Source organism: Lutjanus erythropterus, chromosome 12 (genome assembly GCF_056507025.1).
Source record: "Lutjanus erythropterus isolate fLutEry1 chromosome 12, fLutEry1.hap2, whole genome shotgun sequence".
NCBI lineage: Eukaryota > Metazoa > Chordata > Actinopteri > Lutjaniformes > Lutjanidae > Lutjanus > Lutjanus erythropterus.
In genome coordinates, this window is record NC_139328.1 from 4,032,713 (window position 1) to 4,059,299 (window position 26,587).

Sequence of the window (26,587 nt, forward strand, 5' to 3'; positions counted from 1 at the left end):
ATCATATAATATATTATCCCTGAGCAGCATCATGTCTGCCATTGTTTGTCCCAGGATCATAAAGTCATGTCACGGGTTTAATCTGAGCCAAGCCACACAACAACGATAGCAATCATGTCACAGCATGGTGCTTAATAGTATACAGCTGGTAAAAACATTGGTATCGAATTGGTACTCGGCTCTGATATATAGCCTGATATAAGTTCAGGTACCAGAATGTGTATTAATGGTGTCTGAGCATCCTTAATATGACAATATATGGTAAAAAATTATATACATATAAATATAATATATAATAATATATAATATACACTTGTGTTTTTCTGCAGAATATTGAAAATTGAAGGATGTGTATTGCATAAGGGTTTATTTTTGGCATGCATATGTACAGTATGTATGTGTGTATGTGTGTGTATGTTTGTGTATATGCATTTTTGGTTCTGCATGCTGTGAGTCAATTAAAAAAAATATAAGAATATACAGTATGTTATTTTGGCCTAAAAATAAAAATATTATTTAGAAGCCATATCGCCCTAGTCAGCATCAGATTTTTACTCCTTCATATTTCATAAATTATCCGGGTACAGAATGAATGCTTTCCGGCTATCATCTTGGTTGGGAACACTGAGGAAGTGAATGTGATTATGGATTATGTATACAACTTAAAAAAAAAAAGAAAAAGAAAAAAAATCTGTGTAAAACACAGATTGCAATGATGATGTAAGCTTGTTGTTGACTTTCCCAGTCTGAATGACTGAGCAAAGGATAGGGGGTGGGGTGTCATTAATCCATGGCTAGTGGTGACCACACAAGCGAAAATGAGGTGTAGTGGGGGATGGGCGAGGACACTGTTGTTATGACTGGTGCTTGGCTGCGGGACAAACTTCCAGAGGCCTCGGCATTTTTTTTTTCTATTCCATCTCATTGGTCGGTCTCAACGAGGAAATGTGGCTCCATTTTGCTGTGAACCTGTCAAACGGACCGGGAGCTAATATTTAATCAACGCTCGGCTTGAGGACGGCCTCCAGCTTTCGCAGACCAACGAGGTGCTGTTTGGTGCTTTTGGAAAATAGGTTAGTTACCGATATAGCATTACACGATAGTTCCGCTCGGTAGATATTTGAAATAACGCTGCTGATATTTTTAGATCTGTTCTTGCACGAGTTTTTCGCCCCACTGTGATGTATTCGACCAAGTAGACGGTGAACACATCGCACACCGACGTCGTTAATCGTTATATATTGAGCTTTACAGAGTGGCGGTTTGAAACAACAGTAGTTACAGGCAGCTCATTTTCGCATGTCGGGTCACTCCACTGTGTCGAATGTCTGAAGCCGTTGCTGGCTTCTTACCGCCTGGCTTTAGTTTAAATATTATAACCTAATGATAGTTAATATATGTGCGAAAACGATCATCCTTGCAATCGATTAAAAGAGCTAACATGGTCTGATTTTGAACACAAGAGCTGGGGAAGATATCTTCAATTGAAAGGTTTTATCCAAGTAGGTACGAGATTATAGCAACACTGTCATTAGCATAGCATGCTAGTGTTAGCCACCTAGCTAGCCTGTTAGCAGGTTGAGAGTGCTCGCGAGTCCACGGTGCTCGTGAGATAGGCTATTTAGAAGAAGCTAATTTAAACAGGCGATCGTTAAATGAAACAATTAAAACAACACAGGCCCATGTAGAAAACAAATTGCATTAGTTAGAAGTTAATTGTTGGTGACCTGTATAGAATTAATCTTAGACCGCCTTGCCTGACTGGCATGTGCGGTGATGGGTACGGCCGCCAAGGCAAAACTAATGTGAACTCGCATGTTAGCCAGTAAGCTAACGTTACCTAGCTCAAGGCAACGCCGATTGGGCACCGCGTTTAAATGGGCTGTAAATGATAAGCCGCTAATTACAGTAGTTAGTGAGATAATATTATAAGAAGACGAATCAAGTAATGCGCATTTACGTGAAAATTACCCAGAATGCTAGCGCCGATAAAGCCCATTCCCATTTCCTTTCGTACATCCACTTACATGTGGACACTTGTCAGTCTGCTGCTGTATTACACCACTAATGGGTTAAATGTTTGCTACACTTCATAGATAAGGCGCTGCAATGCATTGACAAAAGAGGGGGGCTTTTCACTCAGGCTTGTCTCACATTAATAAAGGACATTTTTGAGCCATTCATCGGCGCAGACTGGTGCTGCTGATTATCTGCCTGCCTCACACAGCGTGTCGGTTAACGTACACACTGTAGTTTTGCTCAGCCCATTCAGTCGCCTCCGTTTGTGGGGGGATGGGCAGCGTATTTCCGCGAGTAGCTTGCTATGCTATCTTGCTAATTTAGCTGCCGGCAGATTAGCACGGTGACATAACTTGCATGTATTTAACTTGCACGAAATAAGTGTGACCCGCGGAGGGGCAATTGAAACAGGCCCAGTAGTCATATAGACGATTTTTTTTTTCTGAAATGGCGACAAAAAAAATCTGACTTGCGCATTTGACTGTAGCTATATAACTACTGTTCAAAACGGACTAAAACGGCAGTCTTTGGCCCCAGTTGGCCATCCGCTACAGGAAGTGAGATGTTGGTTGACATTGAAGGCGGCAGACACCTAAACCGTGTCTGAATTAAATTCAATTAACTATGACATTTAATTCTCTTTATTCATAAGCATATCTCTCTCTTAATTAATATCTCTTGAGGTAGTCACACTGCATAGCACAAATATCCACTGGCTGTATAGGCTTTTTACATTGCTGACCCAGTTTCTCTGATTGTTTGCTGACACGCCCCTTTGTTCATAACACTTTCCTCTGGCTGCCTTTTCACACACACACTGACAGGCTGCTATTAAAATGTCCATTCTGGTTAAGGTAATTTGTCACTGTGCTGATATGGGCAGGACATCAATATCATATCAATATTGTGACATAAGACAATATATTTCCTCAGATTTTGGATATCGTTTTATTGCAATATTTCATGAGTGTTATCTTTTCCTGGTTTTAAAGTCTGCATTACAGTAAACTGATGTAATGTAAACTTACCAGACTGTTCTAGCTGTTCTATTATTTGCCTTTACCTTCTTAGGCATTATGTCCATAATACTGATGATCATTTGTCTAAAATCTAATAATGTTAATATGTTATGAAAGCACCAGTTGTCATCCCTGCAATATTCTTACAATATTGATTATTTAGGCACAAATACTGTGATATTTGACTTGTTCATGTTGCCCAGCACTACTTTATGGACTGTTCGGTAGATTAATCTGCAACAATGCATCATGTTCCATAAGATCATCACTAATTGAGAATTTATGGTATATTATTTTAGAGAAAATGTGTATATCGAGATATGTATCACAGCCTAGAAAATATTTAGATATTATATATAAACCATATTGCTCAGCCCGCATCCCTAAAGAAAATCACGTCTCATGTCTTCTGTAATTATTTGGCAGGGCCTGTATGGTTATTGTTCTGTTTAATCATAATTTAAACACATAGTAATGTGCAAAAAGTGTTAGGCTTTACTTAGAAAGTCAGGGAATATTTCTAAACTGCACTGCATGATGGAAGGTGGTCTGAAGTAAAAGCATGTCAAAGAGACTGCTGAATGGAATGATTTTTTTTATATTTGTTTTGTTTGCCACACTAGTGATAGTAATATGCAATTAGAGATGTAGTTGTGCACAATATTAAACATTTTCTTAACATTTTGAGTGCAGTTCAAACTTAATCATGAATATAATGTATATGTGATCTTCGCTCTCAATGCTTCTTAAGTATAATTCGGGAGTTGGAGGAGATGCATTCAATTTCTCTTTTTCTCCTCTCAGGGGCTGAAGGTTCTTTTAGAGGACAACACAACCATGATGCACATCTGAAGACATCTTGATCACATGGGTAGTGTATCTCACTGTTTGTCATTCTTTGCATTGTTTTTTTTTTTTTCCATTGTTTTTTTCCCCACATGTATGGATTTTGTTTTGCCTCTTGCTATGGCTGCATGCTCCTGTTGCTGTCTGGAAGATCACATTGCAATGGCAACGTGTCAGGAGTCGTATAGAGAGGGGGGGTGGCTGTAATTTAGCTTCGTATCCAACCAGTGGGAGGACAGTGTACGGGAAGACTAACATTTACTATTAGGCATGTGCACCCAAAGAAGGGTCTGAGTAGGCATAACTTGTTTTCCAAATTATGCTTACTTGAGTTTTCAGTTTAAAATACCTTAAGTAACTGAATTGTTTACGTAACAGTGACAGCAATCAGGATATCTGATAGTTTACCACTAGAACTGTTTTCTTGCTTGTAAATGTAATGAAGATCTGCATGCTTATTATTTCAACAATAAACTGAGGTTTCATGTAGGAGAAGCAGTTGTTGTGGCCTCGGCGATATTGAGCTCTTGGTAGAATGTATCCTACTGGAACAGGAATGAAGACAAACTGACACCCATTTTTATAAAGACCAAACAACTGTGGTGGTGTTTCATTGTTTTGATATCATATGGTTGTTTTTGAGTTGGTATGGTGGATCCACTGCTAAATTGATGAACAGTGCTTGAGGTTTGTGTGGCCGTGGTTCAGCACACTTAGGTTTTCTATGGAAATTTGTATCACATGGGACGCTGTTCAAAACAAAAACTGCAATTCTAAAAACAATGGCTTTGAACATAATTTAGGTTGGTTAACAGTGTGCATTTTTTTTAAGATCATATATAGGCATCTCAGAGCTCCTTTCAACAGCTGTGTTTTATGTGGTTGTAGGTCCACAGTGTGGAGGTGTTTTGGGTAGACCTTTATGTTTGTTCTGTGGACTCATTTGTATGTTGTTTTTTTAAACCTGTTTGAACTATTTAGAAATACTTGGTGGGTGGTCACTGTAACTCAAAGTCCATCAGTAGGACTTTTGTGATTTGAAGAGGGTGGCTGAAAGGGAGACAGGAGAAACTGGAGAAAGAGCAGGGCATAATGGGGCAACCATTCAGAACTGTGATTTATATTTTATATTTTTTACCTATTGCCTGATTCTTTTTTTTTTTTATCTTAAATTTCTAATCATTAATTGTACCTAATTGGATCCTAATTACTGAATCGTAGTAAAAGTCTGGATGGATGAATAGTAGTAGTAATACCAGTCGGTTAAATTAATTATTAATGTCATATTGTTCACAGTATTGTTGTAATTTTCTAGGAAAAATCATATCACTATAATGGCAATATTCTGACTTGCTGATATAATGGCATCATACTGCACAGCAACAACAAGCATGGCCGAAAGCAAAAGTAACGTGTCTAGCCACTTCAGGATGGAGGAGATGGTTCCAGAAAGGGGAGCAACTTCAGTACTGTGGAAGTGGTTTTGTCACAAAAGATATGAAGTAATATATAAGAAGTGTGAGATGTGGAAATACAAAAAACCTTACAAACCACCTCAAGCAGAAGCACCTGGTTGTGTAAAAGGAGAGACAAAAAAAATGTATCTACTGCTGCTTTTATCATATCGTCAAGAATGTCTTTATCACAGAATACACTGAGGGGGCTTTCCCATCAGGAAGCTGGGCCCGGATCTGAGTACACTTGACCTGGAGTTCAGTTTGTTTGATACAGGGAGTAAACTGAATAAACTCGCATGTAACCAGTTTACATCAAACTTCTCCCACTCATCTGACTTGGCCTGTGATGATACTGTCCACAAGTGGCTATTTTTGCCTTCATGTCATCCATTTTAACTATTAGATACCGCACATCACTGTCAGATCAAACAGTGACGTCTCATTGTTTGGCAGGATGTTGGGTCAAATATTGTTCTCACTCACCTACTGTCCATCCACAGTTAGTTCATTTTTACCCGTGCACTTACCAGTGATTTTCTATAAATATACTTTTTATCAGTTAGACAACTTCTTTGTGGGTTAAAGTTAACTTTAACTTTGTTCAAATTCTACTGAATGTACTTGAGTTTTGCTACTTAAGCAAGATTGTATCAAGCACCCTTCTCAGTCAGTTATCTGTATAAGGAATGCAGTGCAAGACCTACTTGGGCACAGTTCAAGTGTAGTCTGGACTTGTGGTAATGTGAGACTAATGTCAATGAGTTTAATGTCTTTCAGGCTCTCCATTCTAGCTGCTTGAGCCAGTCATCTACTTCATAGCACTAAATCTTTGGGGGTTATGATTTTGTACTATTAAATTTGTAAGCTTCAAAATTTGACATAGACTTGAAATTGAACTGAGCAGTTCAGTTAACATTTTGTTTGGCTCAAGTGCTACTTCGCTAGCTGCTGATTAGGCTGTCTAATGCTGTCTTATCATGTTTACAACTGAAACTGTGATGTAACATGAGTAAGTCAGGTGAGGATATGTCATTTGCATGTGTATTCCCGTGTGTCTAGTTAGAAACGGTTTGCTTATTTGAAAGGAAAATCATTTAGGTAGTGATGTGTCAGCGCCCTTAATTGAGCTTTTGATCAGTGTTGCTTTTCATGAAACTGTCAGATGTAGGACATTGTGTCAGCCAGATGAATTGGTCGACCTATTCTTGTAAGTGAGCTCTGACCCCGTTCACTGCTCCTGCGTCACTTGCACGGTGATGACATTTGCCAGCACCCTTTCAAAACAGGCTAGTGCCAGGTATGCAAGAGTGCAACATCAATATGTTCACAGTTCACTCTAACCACACTACACCTTTAATAAAGTGTAATAGAAACACTCTTCAAGAGCTCCAGTACAGTGCTGGTGCAGCGTAGAAAACACATATTCAAAAATGTAAATTTCAAAAAAAGTTGGGAAGCTGTGTAAAATGAAAATAAAGACAATTCACTGATTTTCAAATTCTTTGCAACTTGTATCCAATTGATTGCAACACAAAGGAAGGATATTTAATCTCCAAACTGATATATAGAAATTTCTGCCCGTAGGGGGCAAGGCTGAAAACCAACACTGACTGCCTATGACCTTTGACCCGTCAGGCAGCACTGCATTAATAACCCACCTGTTTATATAAAGGATATGACTGATATGAAAACCGTTGTCGCTACACACAGTTTGTCACTACATCTACAAATGCAAGTTGCAAGAAATGCAAAGGCAAGAGGCTACCATACAAAGAGAAAGAGCTGTATCAGTTAACTGGCATTGTACATGAATATAATATTGCTAATAAGTGTAACTAACCAGTATTTCCCGTGCTGACTTGCGAGGATGCCGACATTTAATCCTGTAGTGGACTTATCGCACACATCCTTACCAGTGATATTGGTGGCTCTTATCTGCCACCAATGCTTAACACAATACACACAATAGCAAATCGAAACATTGCCATGTATCTTAAAATTTAGTCAAATTGTTGGAAACTTATTGCAGGCAGAGACAGAGCATCCCCTCCTCTTTCTGCCAGGCAGAGGCCTGCAGTGAATCACATCAGCATCAGGGGGAGGAGGACAGAGGACAAGATGAAGATACTGACTGATGTCTGTGTTCTTGTTTCTTAATATTAGTTACTTTATGGCAATTTTAAGATTTGTTTCAGATCAATAAGCGGTACTGGTAAGAGTAGTATTGATAAAATCTAACAAAGCCATACCCATGCCTGTATTCTGTGAGATATTCAGATTTGATCAAGCTATTTACTGAGTGCTTGTGGTAATGCTTCAGTGTGAGAAACACCAGCAGTCAGGACTTTGTGACCACCTTGTCAGGGATAGCTGAAGGGCTTCTACTAGATTTCAGGCCTCTTGCTTCAGTTGGTCTTGGAGCTCGGCCTTTGGGATGCGGCAGGAGACATGTTGACTTTTTCAGTGGGCTGGCATGATGGAAACAGTAGAGATTCTGTCCCCCGTCCAGACCCCTTGTTTATTTCCACAGTCCCGTTTAAACAGTGCGGGTTCTGCATGAATAAATATGGAGCCCAGGCCCAAGCACTGTAGGAGCTGTTATTGCTTAGGTTTTAAGCCCATCTATTCCAGACGTTTCAGGCCAAAATACCCAGCCTGCCTCATGAAGACTGCTGGTAATTATTTCCAGTTGTAGGTTAATGAATGGAAACTGGTGCCCTGCCTAGAGCCAGGAAGCTTCTGCAGCCTACAAAAGCAGAGAGGAACGAAACATCATTATTTATGAAATGGCAGATCACAGCTCGCATTTGCCTACTTTTTTGTTTTGAACTTGCAAGATCTAGGTCAAGCAAAGTGATTTGTGTGGGTTTTTTTAAACCTCTTCCTCTTCTCAGTTTTCATTGTGTGTGCCAGTTTGCTAGTGAACTACGTAGTTAGCTCGTAGTGTAACACCATCCTTGGTGTGTGTACTTGTGACTCTCTTTTACACCTGGCTCGTTGCCCCTGCATGTCACCTTACACTATTCATTTATGTTTCTGTGTGATGTCAATGCACTTCAGTGATGGAAGATACTACTAAAATCTTCAGTTAGCCCAGTTCTATGGTTTGTCACACCATCAACTCCTAATTAAGGAAGACTCCCTGCTCTGTGGTTTGCTTTTACAGGCTCCTATCCTGTGCTGACCCAATGGTTTAATCACCAGGACTAAAAATGAGCATAAGCAGTGATGAGGTCAATTTCCTGGTTTACAGATACCTGCAAGAGTCAGGTAAGTGTTGCAAATGAATTTGTTATACATCTTTGAATAGGACTCATTTTCCTACTTAAAAAAAAGATTTCAAATATAATATTCTGCACTACTGAACTGAACTGAACTGACTCCATCCTGCTTTCCAAATGATCCGTGGCTCCTCCAGGCTTCTCCCACTCAGCATTCACCTTTGGCATAGAGAGCCACATCAGCCAGTCCAACATCAATGGAGCCCTGGTGCCCCCTGCTGCCCTCATCTCCATCATCCAGAAGGGCCTGCAGTATGTGGAGGCTGAAGTCAGCATCAATGAGGTCAGGCTCCACCTTTCAGCTACTAATTAGTGTAACCCTAGAATACAATGGATAATGTTAACGTATACATTTGCATGTTGCCTCTGCAGGACGGGACCTTATTTGACGGGCGGCCCATCGAGTCACTGTCTCTGATCGATGCTGTGATGCCAGATGTTGTGCAGACCAGACAGCAGGCCTACAGGGACAAGCTGGCCCAGCAGCAGCAGCAGGCGGCAAGCAGTGGCAGCGGCACAGGGCCCCAGGGAGGCACCAAAAATGGAGAGGGCGCTGCGAACGGGGAGGAAAACGGATCCCACGCCTTAGCCAGTAAGCTAGCTCATGGTTGTAAATGATCCGATTCAGCTTCTTAACTTACAGGTGTGCTTTCTTGTGCTTAGCATGATATTTCATATTGGTATATATCGATAATTATCGATTATGTAGCTTGTGACTGACATGTTGTGTATTTCAAAGGGTGGAAGCAGCTAAGGTGATTAAATAAGTTTGTTGTATGACTAGTCTCAGCTGGGAAGGCATTTTCTTCTGCTTCTCTGGGGTCGTGGTGGCAGTAGGCATCCCTCTCCCCTGCAGCCTTTTCCAGCTCCTCCATCTCAGCTGGCTCTTTTCATTGTGCAGGAGCAGTGGTTCTACACCAAGCTCCGTTTTAATGTCCCTCACCCTCTCATAGTAGTTGTCCGACCTGCCATACTTAAACCATATTTTGATTCATCTGCATATATTTTTGCATGCTGTTTCTTGACTCACAAGTAACTCCATGCTTTTGTCTCACGTTGATGGTGCAACTGAACAACACACCTGTGAAATGATTGGCTGTTTGTGTGTGAGCCACAGCACCTAGGGATATGATTGGCTGCTTATGAGCTGGGGCGGGGACACAAGTGGGGTTTGTCTGTTAAATGATTGGCTGTTTTTGTTTAACTCGTAGGGATACGACAGGCTGTCTATGAACTGGAGCATATTAATTTATTCATTTTCATTGTGGTTTGCATTTAATACATTTAAGTGAAAATATCCAACATTTTATTAAACTGCTTTCTTATTGCTATTGATGTGCTATAATTTCTGTTATAATTTCACGATCGGAATCATAGTTTCCCACATATAGACACTACTTGGGTGGGTGAATGAATGGCCGCCAAGTAGTTTTGGTGACCCATTTAGCTTTTTAATTTTTTTTATTCACTCGCTGTGCCACGCTGTACCCATCCCTCACTTGTTCACTCTGATGCTGTGGTTTGTGCGACAGTCACACTCTGCTTTGCACTAACAAATACAGAGAGTCTCCTTTTTAATGTATATACCTGCTAATGCAGTTGTTATGTAAAAGCTTGTAAGTACACCACACATTGGTTCGGATCGGTTTAATAGGCTGTCATTAAGCCATAAGTCATTTTGTCTCCTCAAGGCAGCTCACCTGCTGTGAAAACTACATCCCGGGTGAAAAAAATCCAAAATGTGAGTTGTGTTGTTTCCGGCAACTTTATAAAACATCCCACTTATGAAGAAAGTCAGCAGATCAGACACACAGAGGGAGAGAGAAATAGAAGGAGGTTGGGTGGGGTGAGCCGCTGTGTGCAGTAAGAGACTGGTGTGAGAGTACGTGTTTGGAAAAGGGATAGGAAAAAGGGAAAAGCAAGGTGAGCAGATTGAAGAGGAGAGGTAAAACAAATGGTGAAATAAAAAAATAGCTGCTGTACAACTTTGTGATTTTTGTTTTGTAGCCTAAATGCCTGTGGCTTGCTTGGCATTACACAAAGCTACTCTGGTGTTTTCCTTCACATCCGCATGTGTTTCCTCACGGGTTTGCATGCCCTGAGGAGCACCGTCTGTGTTTTTACTCACCTTTTTCTGAGCGTACAATTGTTTGTTTGTTCTAGCGTAAAAGGAAAAATGTGGTCTGGTTGTTTTCTCCTCAAAACCTCTTCCTTTTCCAAACATGTTTAAATCGCAGTGACACACTGGGCCTCAGAATCAAATTATAGAGTGTTACCAAGGGTTGATTCAGATTCTCACGATCTATAGATGACGCCAACAGGACCTTACTCGCACGAGCTCGATAACTTGCATTTTCACAGTGCCTACTTCAAGACAAGCTGCGGTTTGGTATTAACGCTGTTGGTCATTCTACAACAGCACAGCCTGCTCTTTAATTCCACAGCTGTCAGCTGTTTGGGCTGGTGTTCACCCAGCGCGGTACTGTTGACTTACGTCTTGTTGAGAAACAGTGGCGTTGTCATTCTGCTTGAATTAAAAAGATCAGACGATGACGTACATGTGCACTGCTGTGGGACTGGGTCTGGCTTGTAGGAAATTGAATGTTGTCAGACCTCTGCCATTGCTAAAATGGGTGCAGTTTGCCTGCCTGGTTGTTAATATACTTTGCTGGTTCACCCACCTGTTTTTCGCCTTTGTGTAGGGAAACACTTCATTTCAAAAGTAATAGGCCATTCTACTGGAGGCCTTGGTTCATTACATCTTGTTTATTTTTCATCACCTTTTGAAAATTGCCACTGCAGTTGCGTCCTCCTTACCTGCAGAACATTAGGGCTGTACTTAATGAATACTGTTACGTAAATGTGTAGTCAAAGGTTTTGTTTTTCACTCCTTCCTGTAGATCACCACTCAGAGATGATGGAGGTGGACAGGGACGTGGAGATCCCCCAGAGTAAAGCCATGGTCCTGAGGGGCCATGAATCTGAAGTTTTTATCTGTGCCTGGAACCCAGTGAACGACCTCCTCGCCTCCGGGTCAGTATCTCTGCATCAGTCTTGTTCAGTCACTTTCTTAGAAGGGCCAGATTTGAAATGCAAAGGGACCGGATGTTTCTATGTCTGTCAAAATTCTGCACCTTTTTAAAACGTTTTTTTTCTCCACTTTATTAGTTTTCACAATTGGAAAAACATCTTTTTTTTTTTTTTATTCAGATTGACTCTCCTAAAGTCTCTCTGCTTTAAAAGTTAAAACCTTTTAAAATAAGGGTTTCAGCTTTTAGCACAACAGGCATAACCAGTGATTGGCTACAAATATAATTATCATAAAACAATCAATGTAAACAGCCATAGTCTTGGAATGTTAGCATGCTATTTAAATAAAATCACAATATTTTTTGCTGTGTTTTTCACTGGTGTCTAGAATAGCATGGAAAAGTGTCTTGTCTTACTGGGACAGTCAAGTTCATGCATTACTTTTTATTAGCATTAGTTACTCTGATAGAAGCTAACCATGTCATTAAAACAACAAAGGGGTTTAACACAATATCTTTGTCTTGTTTTTGGGAAACTTGGTTTATGAGAACAGTAAGTCTGAGAACTTATCAATCACCGCTAAAATCTTGGTTGACTAAAGTCATGGTTTCTTTCAGTGGTAATCTTTCTCCAGCTGAATGCAGTCATGCAGAAAAAGAAGTATTTCACGTTATTGCTGGAAGTATGATGTATTTTCCAGTAACAACTAATGACTAAAGGCTTGTTGTGCAAGAGGTCGACTAACAGTCATTTCTCAGAAGACTCTGCTGACACATCTGTGGACTAGGTGGGGACAGCCTTAGTTGTGTCAGTTATGGAGTGTGGCCTTGTATACACCACCAATTGTGTACACCAATTCGGTGGGTTGAATTCACAATATGTAAATTCTGCCACAAGGGGGCTCTCTCACGTAAACAACAAAACAATAACAGAAGGCGCGGTATGATGATGTTGTGAAGTTGCATGGCATCACTGGGTTGTTATCTTCACCGTTAGCTGATGAAAATCTGACATGATTCAAACAGAAATCATGTTCATGGAAGAGGTAATACTAAAGTTTTATTCATGTTAAGTTTAGTCACATATGCCAGTTTCCTTTCTCACTCTCTGACTTATCTGTCATATCCCGTGTTTCCCTGAAAGTTACTGCAACTTGCTAGCATTGTAAACATTGTTTGAATTGTTTGGGTAATGTGACTACACAACAAAATATATAACATATCTGGTGTTTTTAATAATAATAATAATAACTTTATTTATATAGCACAATTTATGCATAAAATGCAACACAAAGTGATGAACATAATTAAATAAAAACATGAAATCTCACATACATGGATTGGTGACATCAGGCCGATATCTGATATGTGACGCCATTATCAGTGCACGATATTGGATCAGATCTGCCCCAACTCTAGCAGTTTGACCATCCTCGGCATTCTGCACTACTTTGGTTTGGTTCTGTTAACACTATGCGACTCTAAGCTGATTGAGCCAAACTGCAAATATTGGATTTCACTGTACACTCAGTTCATTTTTAAGCAAAATTGTTTGTTTCCAATTCAAACAAATCTCCTCCAATGATGTCATACGTTTATATCTCCAGCTGTACTTTCCAGTATGTTTGTCGGCACAGCTCAGGGGAGATCCCGAAATTTCTGAGTCATCAGAGAGATAAAAAAAGAAGCAAAATATGTCTGATTGGGCACTATGCACCAGCTGGTCTGCCCTTTTACGCCTTTCGCTTTCTATCAGATCAAACAGCAGTAGATGCTCTGGACTAAAAATAATGGAATTAGTGTAAATTTGTGTGATAAGTTCATTGCCTCCCTCAACTCCCATCCCAGAATAGACTCTGTCCAACTGAAAAATGGCCCTTATCCTAAACCATAATTAACACTTAAGTGTTAATCCATAATATTAATTTCCTTCACAGCACATGGATCGAAGCTCTTTTGTCAGCAGGAAGAAGTAATTTAACAAACAAAAACAAAAACAAAAAATCAAGGACCAAAGAAATTCATCACCGTTCTAAACTGTCATTAATCTTTTTTCCTGCCTAAATCAACAGTTTATTTGCTCATTTCTAATCCCAACAGAGGTAAGTTTTAAGTTGGGTATATATCTGTATATTTAAGTTCAACTTCTACTAAGCATGGACGCCTCTCGAAATGAAAATGGATGAAAACTGAAATTACTTGTGGCACAGACCTGTTGGTTAAGACAGGCTGTGCAAGGGGCAAATATCCACACAAAGCAAGTTAAAGTTAATGAGTTTTGTGCTTGTAAAGTTTCTTTCTCCTTTCTCCTCAACAGATGATGTGAAAAGGTTTGATAGGGATTTAAAAAGATTTCTGGGTTCAGGTTCGATAAAATGCTTTCAAACCCCAACCCCCTACTCAAGAGCAACGCTGGTCAGTTTTATACCATTTTCTGTACTGATTTTAAGAACCAGAGCTGTGTTACTTGTCTAATGTTACATTGTCTCTCTCTCTGTGTGTGTGTGTGTGTGTGTGTGTGTGTGTGTGTGTGTGTGTGTGTGTGTGTGTGTGTGTGTGTGTGTGTGTGTTGGATCGGGCAGGTCCGGGGACTCGACAGCGCGGATCTGGAACCTGAGTGAGAACAGCACAGGCGGATCCACCCAGCTGGTTCTGAGGCACTGCATACGGGAAGGGGGCCAGGACGTACCCAGCAACAAAGACGTCACCTCACTAGACTGGAATGTGAGTGTGTGTGTGTAGTTGAACAGTATGATTGTGTGTTTGTTCCACTGAGTGCAGTTTTTAGTAATCTAATCTGGTGTGTGTCTGCGTTCCTGTGACCACCACCTCTGCTGAAGGCATTCCTTCCAACCAGATATATATGGGGGCGAGTCACTCCCACGGGGAAAAGGACTTTTATGCTGCTCAGCTGCAAACAGTTTTTTCCCTGACTAGTAAAAGTCATTGCACAGCACTAAATGAGCACTTATATTTTATCTGTTATTAATGGAGCTGGGCACTGAACTCTTACACTTTAATGGCACAGGCTGAATTGTTTTGATCTTATCGAGTACTGGAATATGTCTTGTCATTTGGTACTGAATTTCAATGCCTAAGGACTAAATCTCATCAGTGTCAGTGAGCAAATAAACACACAGCATGCTTGTACCAAGATCTAAAAGTGCTGGTGATTGATTGGTTAACGTTAGACGTCATAGAAGCATGCAGAAAACGCTGTTAACATTACACCCAGAAATGGGGATGTACCCTGGCCCGTCCTCTCCTCACCACTGCAGTAATAGATAACCTGGAGCTGAACTAATCAGTCCCTCTAGGAAGTTGTGATATTGCGATCCAACATTTAATGCAAATTCAACCAATCCTTGACAATTCTGCATAACTTTACAGTGGCTAACGTGTTGCTTACAGACTGACAGATAAAAGTAGAGAAATACTCAAGTTGGCATGAGGGATGGTTGTCAGATGTGGGCTAGTTTTCCCTCTCAAAGAAAGTAAGAGGTCTCACTCTGCCACTATTTCCCAATACCACAAATGTCACCCACACAATCGTTCCCTTCTTCCTCCTTATGGGTAATTGTACTGTAATGTGTAATGTTGTTTTCTTTTTGTTAAAAGTGATTATATAAAATTGTATTTTGATACTGATATTTTTTTTAAAAAAAGATACACAACCCTAGTTGTTAACTACTTATTTCTTAATGTGAGCCTTGTTAATAAACAAAGCAGAATATACCTTTAAAATCCGGCACAGTTGTACCTGAATCAGAAAATGCAAAAACATCTTAAAAGGATTGAATGCAACTGACTTCAAACTAATGAGAATCATCTCTCTATCTTTCAGAGTGAGGGAACGTTGCTAGCAACAGGCTCTTATGACGGCTTTGCCAGGATATGGACAAAAGATGGTAAGATTCTTGCTTAACGTCACATTGTGGCTTTGCAAGGATGCGTGGATGATGAAATGTTTCTCCTCTTTTCCTAATACGAATTTTTTATTTTGATTTATATTTTCAGGTAACCTGGCCAGCACTTTGGGTCAGCATAAAGGTCCTATATTTGCACTCAAGTGGAATAAGAAAGGAAACTTCATCCTCAGTGCTGGTGTAGACAAGGTAAGACACTTTGATTTTAGCTTTGGATTTGAGAGTTCAGTAAGTTTCATGAATATATATGGGATGACCTTGTGAGCTTTGCGGCTTATTCTGTATTCAGGGCACGTTCGTGTTCACCAGCCAAACAGCTAATGAATAGATTGCTATTGGTTTTTTTTGGTTGGTGAGTGAGTTAAATCTACCAGCTGCTTGTATATTTTACCAGCAGTTGGCTGATGCCTGGTGCTTATTTTGGTCTCTGATTCAGAGTTATCATTTTAAAACTACGCTTACTAAAATGTGGCATATTTACAGTGGAAATTAGATGTTGAGGTGGGGTGATCTTAAATGTAACATCAGTTTGCCACTTTGATAGGAGGGGTGATATTGTTGAAAAATGTGTGATATTTTTGCAGCTGTAAAAGGCAATAATGTTCTCTAGGAAACAATGTTTTTTTTCTAGGATGCTAAACCTGCAGTAATTGTCATTTTCATGTTAATGATAGATGAAATGACTGTAATGTGAAAGGGTGATAAACTCAGAAATTAAGCCAGGCTGAACTCCACAGTTGGGTGATAATTTCTTTTCTGTCTGTCTTTATGATTGTGAATTTGCACAGGGTCTTTTATTTTGAAAATTAAGCAGATTCTCCCTTCCTTTTCTGTGTCCGATTTCCTGCCCATTCGATCTGCTCTGTGCTAATTGACGCGGCATCCGTCAGAAATAAACTCGACACGTATTTGGAGCAGAGAGTCGCTTCTGGGATGCACCGAGGTGCTGCTGGTGGATTCAAGCATTGTGTAGAATGGCTGCGATCAGCTCCAACTGATGTGGCACAGCCATAACACAACGCAGCAGCACCTGGTGGAGTTTAGCCATTACAGTACATTCAAATGCAGAGTAGAATTGAAGTGCTATTTAGACCTCTGTATGCACTATGTAGCATAGAGTTTTCAAATATTAATAATAGACAGCGTGTTAAACACATGACATTGTCCAAACCAAGGCATTGTGGAGTTTAGATTGGAATACGGATCATTGTCGTTAGTCTAATGTTGATGAGTTTCTCGTGTTATCAGGCACCACTGCTGATATTGACACCAGATGGGTCCCATCTCTCATGGCATGTAGCCTTTAAAGTGGACAACATGTGTTCATACTGCTTTAAATTCAAGTTTTCATGTGTTATTTGGGGCCTAGACTAAAGTAAGTTGTGAATAGTTTGTTTTCTTTGATACATAAAAGATTAAACTAATCTTAATACCAGTTATGAAAAGGGAAAAGCACAGAAAATGGATGGCGTACCTGTAGACCACAGACAGGTCTGTGCAGTTATTGTGTGTTTTCTTCAGTGTATACCTGCATATCAGGGTCTGTTTACACTTACCAACAGGTGAGAGTCGGATAGACACACTCATGTTCTGTCACAAGAGGACAATTTTTATATGTGAATTTTTTATTCAACATTGCCATCTAGTGTCTTGAAGTATAATGACATACACAGTGTCATCTTCAGCATACATATTCATTCCCAAGCACTGATGTGCTGCAGGTATAAAAAGTTGTGTGTGATGTATGAACGTCCCTCCATCTCAGCTCGTGCTCATTATTTAGATCAACTGAATGTAGCCTGCAGCAATTTTTAAAATAAAGAAGACACTTTTTATATTGTGTGGGATGTTTTTATTGATTACCTGACATAAATGCTAAATTATTTTCCTCCTCCACACAGACCACAATTATTTGGGATGCCCACACAGGAGAGGCAAAGCAACAATTTCCTTTCCACTCAGGTGCGTGACAGGAGTCAACTGGATTGTTCCAAGTGACTTTTTATACACAAGTCTGTTTCCTTTTATTGAACCACAGTGATGATGAATTCACATGTATCTCTCATCAACTCCTTTCACACATTATGACTGATATCTATGACTGCTATATTTAACCAAACTTATCTTTGCACATCATGCTCAACAGCATTTTAATATCTGACTATCTGTGCTTAAAGTATGTTATAGTAAATAGTTATTGATTATTATTGATCTTTTCTGCCTTCTAACAGCACCTGCTCTGGACGTGGACTGGCAGAGCAACAACACGTTCGCCTCCTGCAGCACAGACATGTGCATCCATGTGTGTAAGCTGGGTCAGGACAGACCTGTCAAGACCTTCCAGGGACACACGGTGAGACAGGACTCCTGTGTGTCAGCTTTCTAACAGAGAGGGAAATGGAAACCCTTTTGAATACACCTCGGTTCTTAAAGAACTGTCAGATAGATAATCGCAGGGAGGAGTACTGGCACAAACGCAGTGAAGTTCTGTGGAGAGGGTTTTTTCATTTTTTGAAATGCTTTCTAACACTTGTCTCGCTCACTATAGAATGAGGTGAACGCCATTAAGTGGGATCCTACTGGCAGCTTGCTGGCCTCCTGCTCAGACGACATGACACTGAAGGTCGGTCCAAGTAACACATCACTTTATGGCCAAAATGATCACAACATTGGGATTGAATGTATTCTATGTACTTTCTAATAAACACCAAACTAACAGCTTGCTTCTTCCTTTCCTTTGTGGCACAGATCTGGAGTATGAAGCAGGACACGTGTGTCCATGACCTCCAGGCCCACAGTAAAGAAATCTACACCATCAAGTGGAGCCCCACAGGCCCCGGGACCAACAACCCCAGCGCCAACCTCATGCTGGCCAGGTGAGACCACAAAGTAGCACCCGAACACCAGCCTCACTCCCACGTTCTTAAATTAGAAAAGTAAAGAAAGAAATTAGGAAGAAATATTTCTAATTTATGACGTATTTTCATATAATTATGTGGAAATATCAGGATACTAAGATCATCCCCACTAATCTGTACTGCTGCATTTTTAATAAGTTGAACAAGTTATCTTGGTAGCAGTCCCATTCCTTGATAGAACTTCATCAATTAATCATTTGACAGTGACCTCAGGACTGCTGCTCATTTAATATTGAGGTTTGACTGCTGTAATAAGTTCGACTTGAACTCTGTGACTGAGGCTCTGCAGATGTTTGTATCTGTTAGGCTTATTGGTTAACAGCCTCTGAGAAGGGAAACGTCAACTTTTACCATCCTCTCAATACATTAGCCTTTTTTTGGCTGGTGGATAAAGAAAATCTACCAGCCGCTTGCATATTTAACCAGCATTCGGCTGCTGGCTGGCTCTAATTTTGGTCCCTGCCTGTGAGTCATCACACGGCCAGCTTGCTTTTCAGATCCGACTGTGCAGGATGCCACAGGGGCTCAACTGACTCTGAGGAAGTAACACAGGGTCAGACAGATCAGAATGGGCTTAACACCAGAACAACCCTAAAATCCTGAGGTGCCTGAGCAGAATTTACAAGCTGACATTGCCATCCACGGCATATTACTGAAAGACAGTGTCTGCCAATGTCTCAATAAAAGACAGAAATAAAACTGAAAGAAACTGCCGCATTATGATGGCCTTCTTAGATGGTGAGCCTCCTGCAGCAACACTCAAATTATCTCTATATTTTATCTTAATTTTCTGTTAAGAGAAAAATAAGAGAAGTCAATTCTAGATGCACCAAATGTTCTTAACACCAAAATCTGTGCTTACCCCGGTGCGCTGAATGATGACTCCCACTTGATCTTAAGCTGGAGGGATGTAACCCAATAGTTTGTCATTAGCATAGACAATGCCCTCAAAACACACAATAAGGACGGGTGTGGTGCTGTGTGCAAACACTCACACATTTAGTAGAGCCCTACAGCAGTAGTTAAATCATCATATGCTGATGCTGTGAATGCTGTGTCAGCAGAAAGACACACAGAAACTAAACCGAGTGAGTGAAGTAGAGTTTAAAAGGAGTTAAAAATAAAACTTTAAATGTAGTTTTAATAATTTTAATTAAATACTCAGAGGTTAAAGGAAGAGACATTAAAAGCTTTTTGCTTTTTTCTACCAACTGATCAGATATTTGACATTATTGCTGAGGTAGTTATTTATATTTTTGACTTGTCAGATAACTAGAGACGTACCAATCCACTTTTGTTCAGTATTACATTTCAGAGCAGTGTTGAAAAGTGTTGTGCAGCTCTGACTTTGTGCTGCAGCGTGCTCTGTATCCAAATAGAAAAGCAAATTATGGAAAATACTGTTTTGTCCTCCGACCAACGATCTGAAACCCCTAAACTATTGAATTTAAGATGACCACAAGTTTTAAACTTGTTTCCTTGTGTTGGACAAAAAAAACCTGTAAAAACAAGATGCTTTTTCTTATCTAGAGTGCTGTCGACCACTCATAAAATGTTCTCTGAATAAAGATAAGAGCGAAAATAAGAAACTAGTGGTGAAGCCAAAAATTATTGGGTACTAACAAAATAAGAGCAAATCATGAATACAGACAAAAATAGGAGGAAATATTTTGTAAATGGCTTCCTGTCTCAGTTTGAGACGAGTCTGTTTATTCTTACAAGATTGTATAGTTTCAGATGAACACAATGTTCATGCACAGACAAGTGATTGATGAGGTTGTCTCCTTTAATGAGAGCCGTCATGTCCAGTTGACGTGCCGCATCTCACAATACATGACAGTTAATTTTATAGCAACACAGCTCTTGGGCTCTTAGCTGACTGCTTGTCTCATCCCCTCCCTGCAGTGCGTCGTTTGACTCAACGGTGCGTCTGTGGGACGTGGAGCGCGGGGTGTGTATCCACACACTGACCCGCCACCAGGAGCCCGTCTACAGCGTGGCCTTTAGCCCTGACGGCAGGCACCTCGCCAGCGGCTCCTTCGACAAGTGTGTCCACATCTGGAACACTCAGGTCTGGGATGAAACATTTCACATCAAAACCACACACATTAATAAATATTAGCCATTATCTTACAGCTATTCTAATCATACAGAGGGGTTATTAAAAACACAGGATAAAGATGCTGCCTAACATTGATAATGTGAACGTGTGTGTTTCCTCAGACGGGGGCTTTAGTCCACAGCTACCGGGGGACAGGAGGGATCTTTGAGGTTTGCTGGAATGCGACAGGGGACAAAGTAGGAGCCAGCGCGTCAGATGGATCGGTGAGTTGTGCTGCCTGAGCGCTTCGTCACACACATAATAAACTGAAAGTAGCAGCCACTCATACACACTTTGAACTCCATATACAACTTCCCCACCAGACTGCTGACCCAGGAAGTCTGTTGGTCAGCCGTATGTATTAAAGGTTTGACCGAGGTAAGCTGACACCATAAAATGCCTCCGACACTAAGGTCAAACCTGCTTCTGCTGGGGATAGAAATTGTTAAGTGTTTGACTTACGACACGGGGCTCCTTTATCTCATTTATCAGGCCATGTGGATCAAAGGTGCATTACGTTGATCCAGTCACATGAGGGTGTTGATTGACTGACAGTTTGAAACACTGACTCAGTAATGGAAAGATTCATGAAAACTGATGTTGCAGTGCCACTAAGTTAACACTAGATGGAGCCATAAGTGTCTGAACAATGAGTCACTGCCCACACACTGCTCATCATTCTGTCATTTAAGTTGATAAACCTTATTTTCTGTCATATATATCACCTGTTCATGAGATTTGGAAGAAATCATGTCCTACATAATTTAAAAAAGGTATTACTGCTAATTCTCTAATTCCAATTTTGTGGTGAAATTTCATCGTTTAAGGATTTATATAAATGAAATATAAGTAATTTCTAAAATGTTTTGGGCTGCTTTATTTTTTTTTTATTTCTAAACTTGCTCTGTGCCAGAAAACACCCCAGACAAGTACTCACAGCTTCATACAATTAAAGAAAAATGCATTCAAAGCCTTCAGACTACCAACATCTACTGATAAGAGGTGTAAAAATGTGCTGGAATAATCATCTTTGTGAAAATATTGGCCCTTTTAAAGTTGTGTCCCAGATATCTGTCAACTCTATCACATTTCTACCAAAACATGATGGCATAAAAAGGGTGAACTGCACCCCAAGGACCCCATCTCACTTCCTGGTATAAAAGAAGGTGGGAATACTGATAAAGAACTGATAAGAACAATTATGGTTTAAAAAAGGTATATTTTTATTAGCATTAAATTAACTCTTACTGGCCATTTGCGACAACTATGCTGTGAAATGGAAAAAAAAATGTTTTAAAAACAAAAAACATTTTGTCAACTTCCCAATTCAACTTCCAGTTCTCCAGAATGAGAGATATAATGTTAAAATGTTATATGTTCATATTAAACTTGGTCAAAGTTTCAAATAATTTGGTAAACTTATCTGAAAGTAACCTCTATGAGAAAAACGCTCAGGTTTCAGACACTCCCACCCACCACAAAAAAAAAAAAAAAATGCATAGACTCTGAAAAAATGTTCTCTGAATAATCACCCACAACCCACAGCATCTGTCCACAAAGACCCCACCACAGCAGCAGCAGCTGTCTGTTCTGCTTACAGTTTAGTCTCTGTGCTGAATGTTGTAACACTTTACTCCAGTTGAGTGGTTGTATGTCCGTTTATTCTGACACAGCCTACACACAGCCTTATTTCATTTTCTTGATTAAAATGCTGACAGACTGCACCGTTTACAAGGTGTCATCTGAGCTATTTTGCTGATAACAGCATTTGGGGCATCAGGGTATTTGTGCTGGGTGAGAGGAGCTGCTGTCTGCTGGAGCTGCTGTCTGCTGGGGCTGCAGCCCCGACTAGTGACAGTCAGCTGCATTACGCCTTAGAAGCAACAGTTAACTGTCTTTGTGCATTAATAAAATAATGACACAGAGTTTCACTGACTAGTATTTCTGATGCAGACTAGCGAGGGTGGCGACGTTTAATCATATAGTCAACTAATCATGCACATCCCTACTGCTGATTGGAAAGAACAGTCTCCCGGAGTGGAGCACCTATGAGCTGAGCTCATAATGTGGAGGTGTAGAAGGTCAATAATATACTGCAGAGCCTGGTCACGTAGGATTTGATAAGTGAGCACTAAGATTTTAAAATGGATTCTAAAATTAAGAGGAAGCCAGAGCAAAGAGGTTAAAATCAGCATAATATGTGACCATCGGGTCGGCTGAGTTAAGAGGTGAGCAGCAGCATTTTGGATGGTTTAAAGATGGTGTAATGGGGATGTATTAAGGCCAGTGAACAGAGAATTACAGTATACAACAGACCCAAGTTTGGTTGTGTTCTCTAAATGAAACAAGTATGATGGAGTCCTGATGTATCAAAGCTCATGGACTGAATAAAGATAATGCAAAGAACAGGATGAGAATAGGGAACCAAAGTTCTGCCTGATTGTTGTTTGAAGGTTATCAGAAGCAATAATCAAAGCTCCAGGTTTGTTTGAATTTAACTGCAGGAAATTATTCATCATCCAGTTCTTTAATGGCGGTTAAACAGTTGTTCAGTATTAACAGTTTATGGATGCTCTGAAGTGTGGTTCTAAAGCATTGTCTACCCACACAGTCCACCTTTTTTTGAACTTGCCATTGTGCCCTTAAAGGACAGTCACAGATTTCCTCATGTAAAACTAACCTGGGACACAGAGCAGCGGCTCTGCATCCTCGAACCTCTTGCCTTTCATTTCAGTGGAAATATAAACTGGTTAAGTGGCAGCAGTGCAGCCTGTGTGAAGCAGCGTGGCTGCAGCAGTGTCTCATCTGGAGGCTGTTTTTCCTGTGTGCTCTCCGTTTGACTCCCTCTGTCTCTGGATTATATTGATGCTGAATTAACAAGAAGACTGTTCGATATATGATGCCTTTTCTCTTGTGTTTCTGGAGTCAAGTTTCTTATTTATTAAAGAGAGTTTGGCTGTAACATTTTCCCTTCAGAGCTCCGGGAGCTTTGATTTAATTCTATGGAAACCCATTTCTAACAATGTGATGAAAAAAAAAAAGATCCTGCCAGTCCTTATAATGAGAAACTTTCTCAAATTAATGACTTTGATCAAATAACTACTAACTCGATTTTACAGATTGGCAGAAATGGGTTTCCATTTCCATTTCTAATTAAAACCTCCAATACTACGTTTGTATGTACGATTTTTGTTTTCTTCAGAATGCACTAAACAAACAAAAAAAACCCACAAATGTCAGAATGAATGGCAACAATAACTCAATAATCAATAATTTATGATGTATATGATTTATGAAGGCTGCAGGTCATAAAGGTCCGGTCCAGAAAATTCTGGAAATGTCCAAATGTGTTACTGATATCTTCTTGAAATGTAAGAAAATAGCAGGGACTGGCATTTCTTGATTATTATAGCAAATCTAGTTTTTCTAAGCTCTTTGTCTCTAATAGAACTTTGGACAGTCTGGTGTATCATTTAATAAATACACACATGAATTTAAATTAAAGTTGCAAATTATAAACACTTTCCTTAATCAGTCATTGATAAGATTAATGATCAACTAATCATTTAATTTTTATATAAAAAAATATACCAAACAAGCCCAAATGTTTTAGAGATTAAGATTATTTAAAGATTTATGTCCATATCAACATATTACATAATTACATTATTACAGCACGACATTAACTATGAAACACATAAAGTTGTGAAGGCCCACATATTAAACCCACATATTTGAGTATCAGGTAACATGCAGAGCATGCTCATAAAAAAAAGATTTTATTATTTTATGTCGGGCTGATCAGGCTAATTATCAGCTAATATTGATTTGTTTTGTTTTTTTGTAGCGATCACTTATTGTTATTTGACCCAGTAAAGTTGTATTTAATAAAAGCCAGAATGGGCTTCTCCTAAACATGACTCCGTTCCAGGCTTGTAGTAAGAATTGGAGAGGAAACACGAGATCATCCTTTCATGACACTGATCGAATTTACATGTGAATCAAAAGTTCCAAAACCAGAATGAAACTATTTGTCTGAAAATGACTCAAATCTGATGTAATTGATTCATGTGCCAGTAAGAAACATGACGTAGCAGAAACTGAAACTCTTGTGGCAGAGAAAGTGACATTTTGACTAACTGCCTCGTCGTTCCTGTTCCTCCAGGTTTGTGTATTAGACCTGAGGAAATGACACTCGTCTGGGGGAGCCATGGACCGACTACGAATGTGTACATAGCCAAAATGACTGACTGTCCCTGCCTGTCCACCAACACTGCTGTAGTCCCATCAGATGCCATGGCTCGCCATTACAGCCAGACGGACCCTCCTCCCTCCTTCCCTCCTTCATATGTACACACACAAGGACCGCACGTTCGCCACACACAGACGTTCTGCACACGCGTCAGACATACAACAGGTCTGTATGGACACTCGCAGACCCGCAGGAAGAGACATTTCTCTGTTTTCACGCAGTATAAACCTGTTGGACCCGTCACATACAAACCAAAACACCAGGATTCCTCTTGCTTTTCTGTTTTTATCCTCTTTGTACCAGACTTCTAAAGATTTTTGTTCATATGTACCATGGGGGTTCAAAGCTGTTCATTGGGAGATCCATTCATCCACGTCTTGGCGCTCTTCAAGGTTCAAAATTGCAGCTGTATAGCTTAGAAGATGTTTTGTCAACTCTATTTTTATCCGATAGGTTTGTTCCATTTTGCCATTTTTTTAACAAAAGTATAAAGCAGTTAATCAAAGGGTGAACTGTCCTTTGTTTTTTTGCAACTTTTATCCTCAGAAATGGTTTTCAGGTGTTCACAATTCATCAGGTTAATATATAGAGCTCTAAAGAATTCAAAACCTCTAGGCTGGAAGATAATCTTTGTAGCCGTTAAACCACCGTGTCGATCTCATGTAAGTAAGACATCAGCTTCAGGTTTCCGTCGCCGAGCTCGTCCTGGATCGCGCTCGAGCATCAGCGGTGAGGTAACGCGGCACAGGAATAGCCTGCTCTCTCTGGCGTCTGTGCATCTTCTGGGATCTGCGGGGGAAAGAGAGACAGATACGGGAAAGCAGGCCCATAACCGCTCGCCTCCATCTGATGCCACCAATTAATAAGCATAATTATGTTTGTTTCCTCCATTAATGGCTTGTTGCTAACCATTGCTGAATGATAATCAGACTAAGCCCTTCTAATTGTGTCCTGTTTCCCCTCAGTTGGTCATTAAACATCAAGACATCATCTGGAGTTTCACTTCCTCTGCAGGCACAGGGTCTTTGATCGCACCTTTTTAGAACGTGGCTCAGCAGCCGCTCGCGTCACAACCCAAACGACGAGTTAAAGATGCTGGAGGTCGTATCGGTTCGTCACGCTGAGAAGTCGTTTTGGCTTCAGGCCGCATTCAGACACCATCAGGCGTTGTGTGGCGATGTAGGGGGTGTTTACATAGCTTTGTTAAATATTCTGATAGGTCAGTTACAGCATTTTAAGGTCTGTTATTTTGAATAGCAGATCACTGCTGCGAAGAACAGACCGTTGCTATGGACACAGTTGTAATCATAGACCTGGGAAGAGCAATAAAACCTTTTTTAAATTTATAAAATCCTTTTTAGATCAATATTTTGTCATATTGATGATTTTAAGTAATTAGCTGCGTAATAAGCAGGTTAATGCACAGTGAGTGAGTCATAATTGTGAAATAAACTCTTCCAGAGTGATTTAAGACCCCTTTGCTTCATTTTGGGGTCCTTGTCATGGCTGATTTCGCAAAAATGACCTACTCACTGTACATTATCCCTTATTTAGAAGAGAACTGCTGTGAAACGGTCATGAAATAAGGTTTTATTTATCTGATTCACTGGCTGTCGCTACCATAAGAGTGCTGCAGGAATGAGTCCTTAAACCCAAACATGAGTTAGCCTATTAGCTCCTCTGCTTCCCTCGTCTGGAAGCCAATAAGGTCTGTGGTTAAAAGAAGCTCAAGTGATTTT

The 26,587-nt window shown here is 40.1% G+C and overlaps 1 protein-coding gene across 3 annotated transcripts; it reads left to right on the forward strand.

Moving 5' to 3' along the window:
• The first annotated feature begins 820 nt into the window (after positions 1-820).
• On the forward strand, positions 821-25,353 carry tbl1xr1b (TBL1X/Y related 1b). Of its 3 annotated transcripts, none has more exons than XM_084731627.1 (16): positions 821-1,073; positions 3,843-3,909; positions 8,508-8,611; positions 8,760-8,905; positions 8,995-9,214; positions 11,523-11,655; positions 14,234-14,375; positions 15,496-15,559; positions 15,669-15,766; positions 17,479-17,539; positions 17,809-17,930; positions 18,126-18,200; positions 18,326-18,453; positions 20,401-20,566; positions 20,719-20,820; positions 24,762-25,353. In XM_084731627.1, the coding sequence occupies exons 3-16, from the start codon at positions 8,554-8,556 to the stop codon at positions 24,786-24,788; spliced, it is 1,542 nt and encodes a 513-aa protein (XP_084587753.1). In that variant the 5' UTR covers positions 821-1,073; positions 3,843-3,909; positions 8,508-8,553; the 3' UTR covers positions 24,789-25,353. The 3 variants fall into 3 exon arrangements, with proteins under 3 accessions (XP_084587753.1, XP_084587755.1, XP_084587754.1); XM_084731629.1 differs by lacking the exon at positions 821-1,073 and adding an exon at positions 1,302-1,506; XM_084731628.1 differs by lacking the exon at positions 821-1,073 and adding an exon at positions 1,302-1,502.
• The last annotated feature ends 1,234 nt before the right edge of the window (positions 25,354-26,587 follow it).

Bases quoted from the DNA above. Each gene is read 5' to 3' on its own strand.
- tbl1xr1b (XM_084731627.1), top strand. From the start codon at position 8,554: ATGAGCATAAGCAGTGATGAGGTCAATTTCCTGGTTTACAGATACCTG. The intron at 8,612-8,759 runs GTAAGTGTTGCA...TGGCTCCTCCAG, and splicing joins CAGATACCTGCAAGAGTCAG to GCTTCTCCCACTCAGCATTC. The intron at 20,567-20,718 runs GTCTGGGATGAA...GTGTTTCCTCAG, and splicing joins TCCACATCTGGAACACTCAG to ACGGGGGCTTTAGTCCACAG.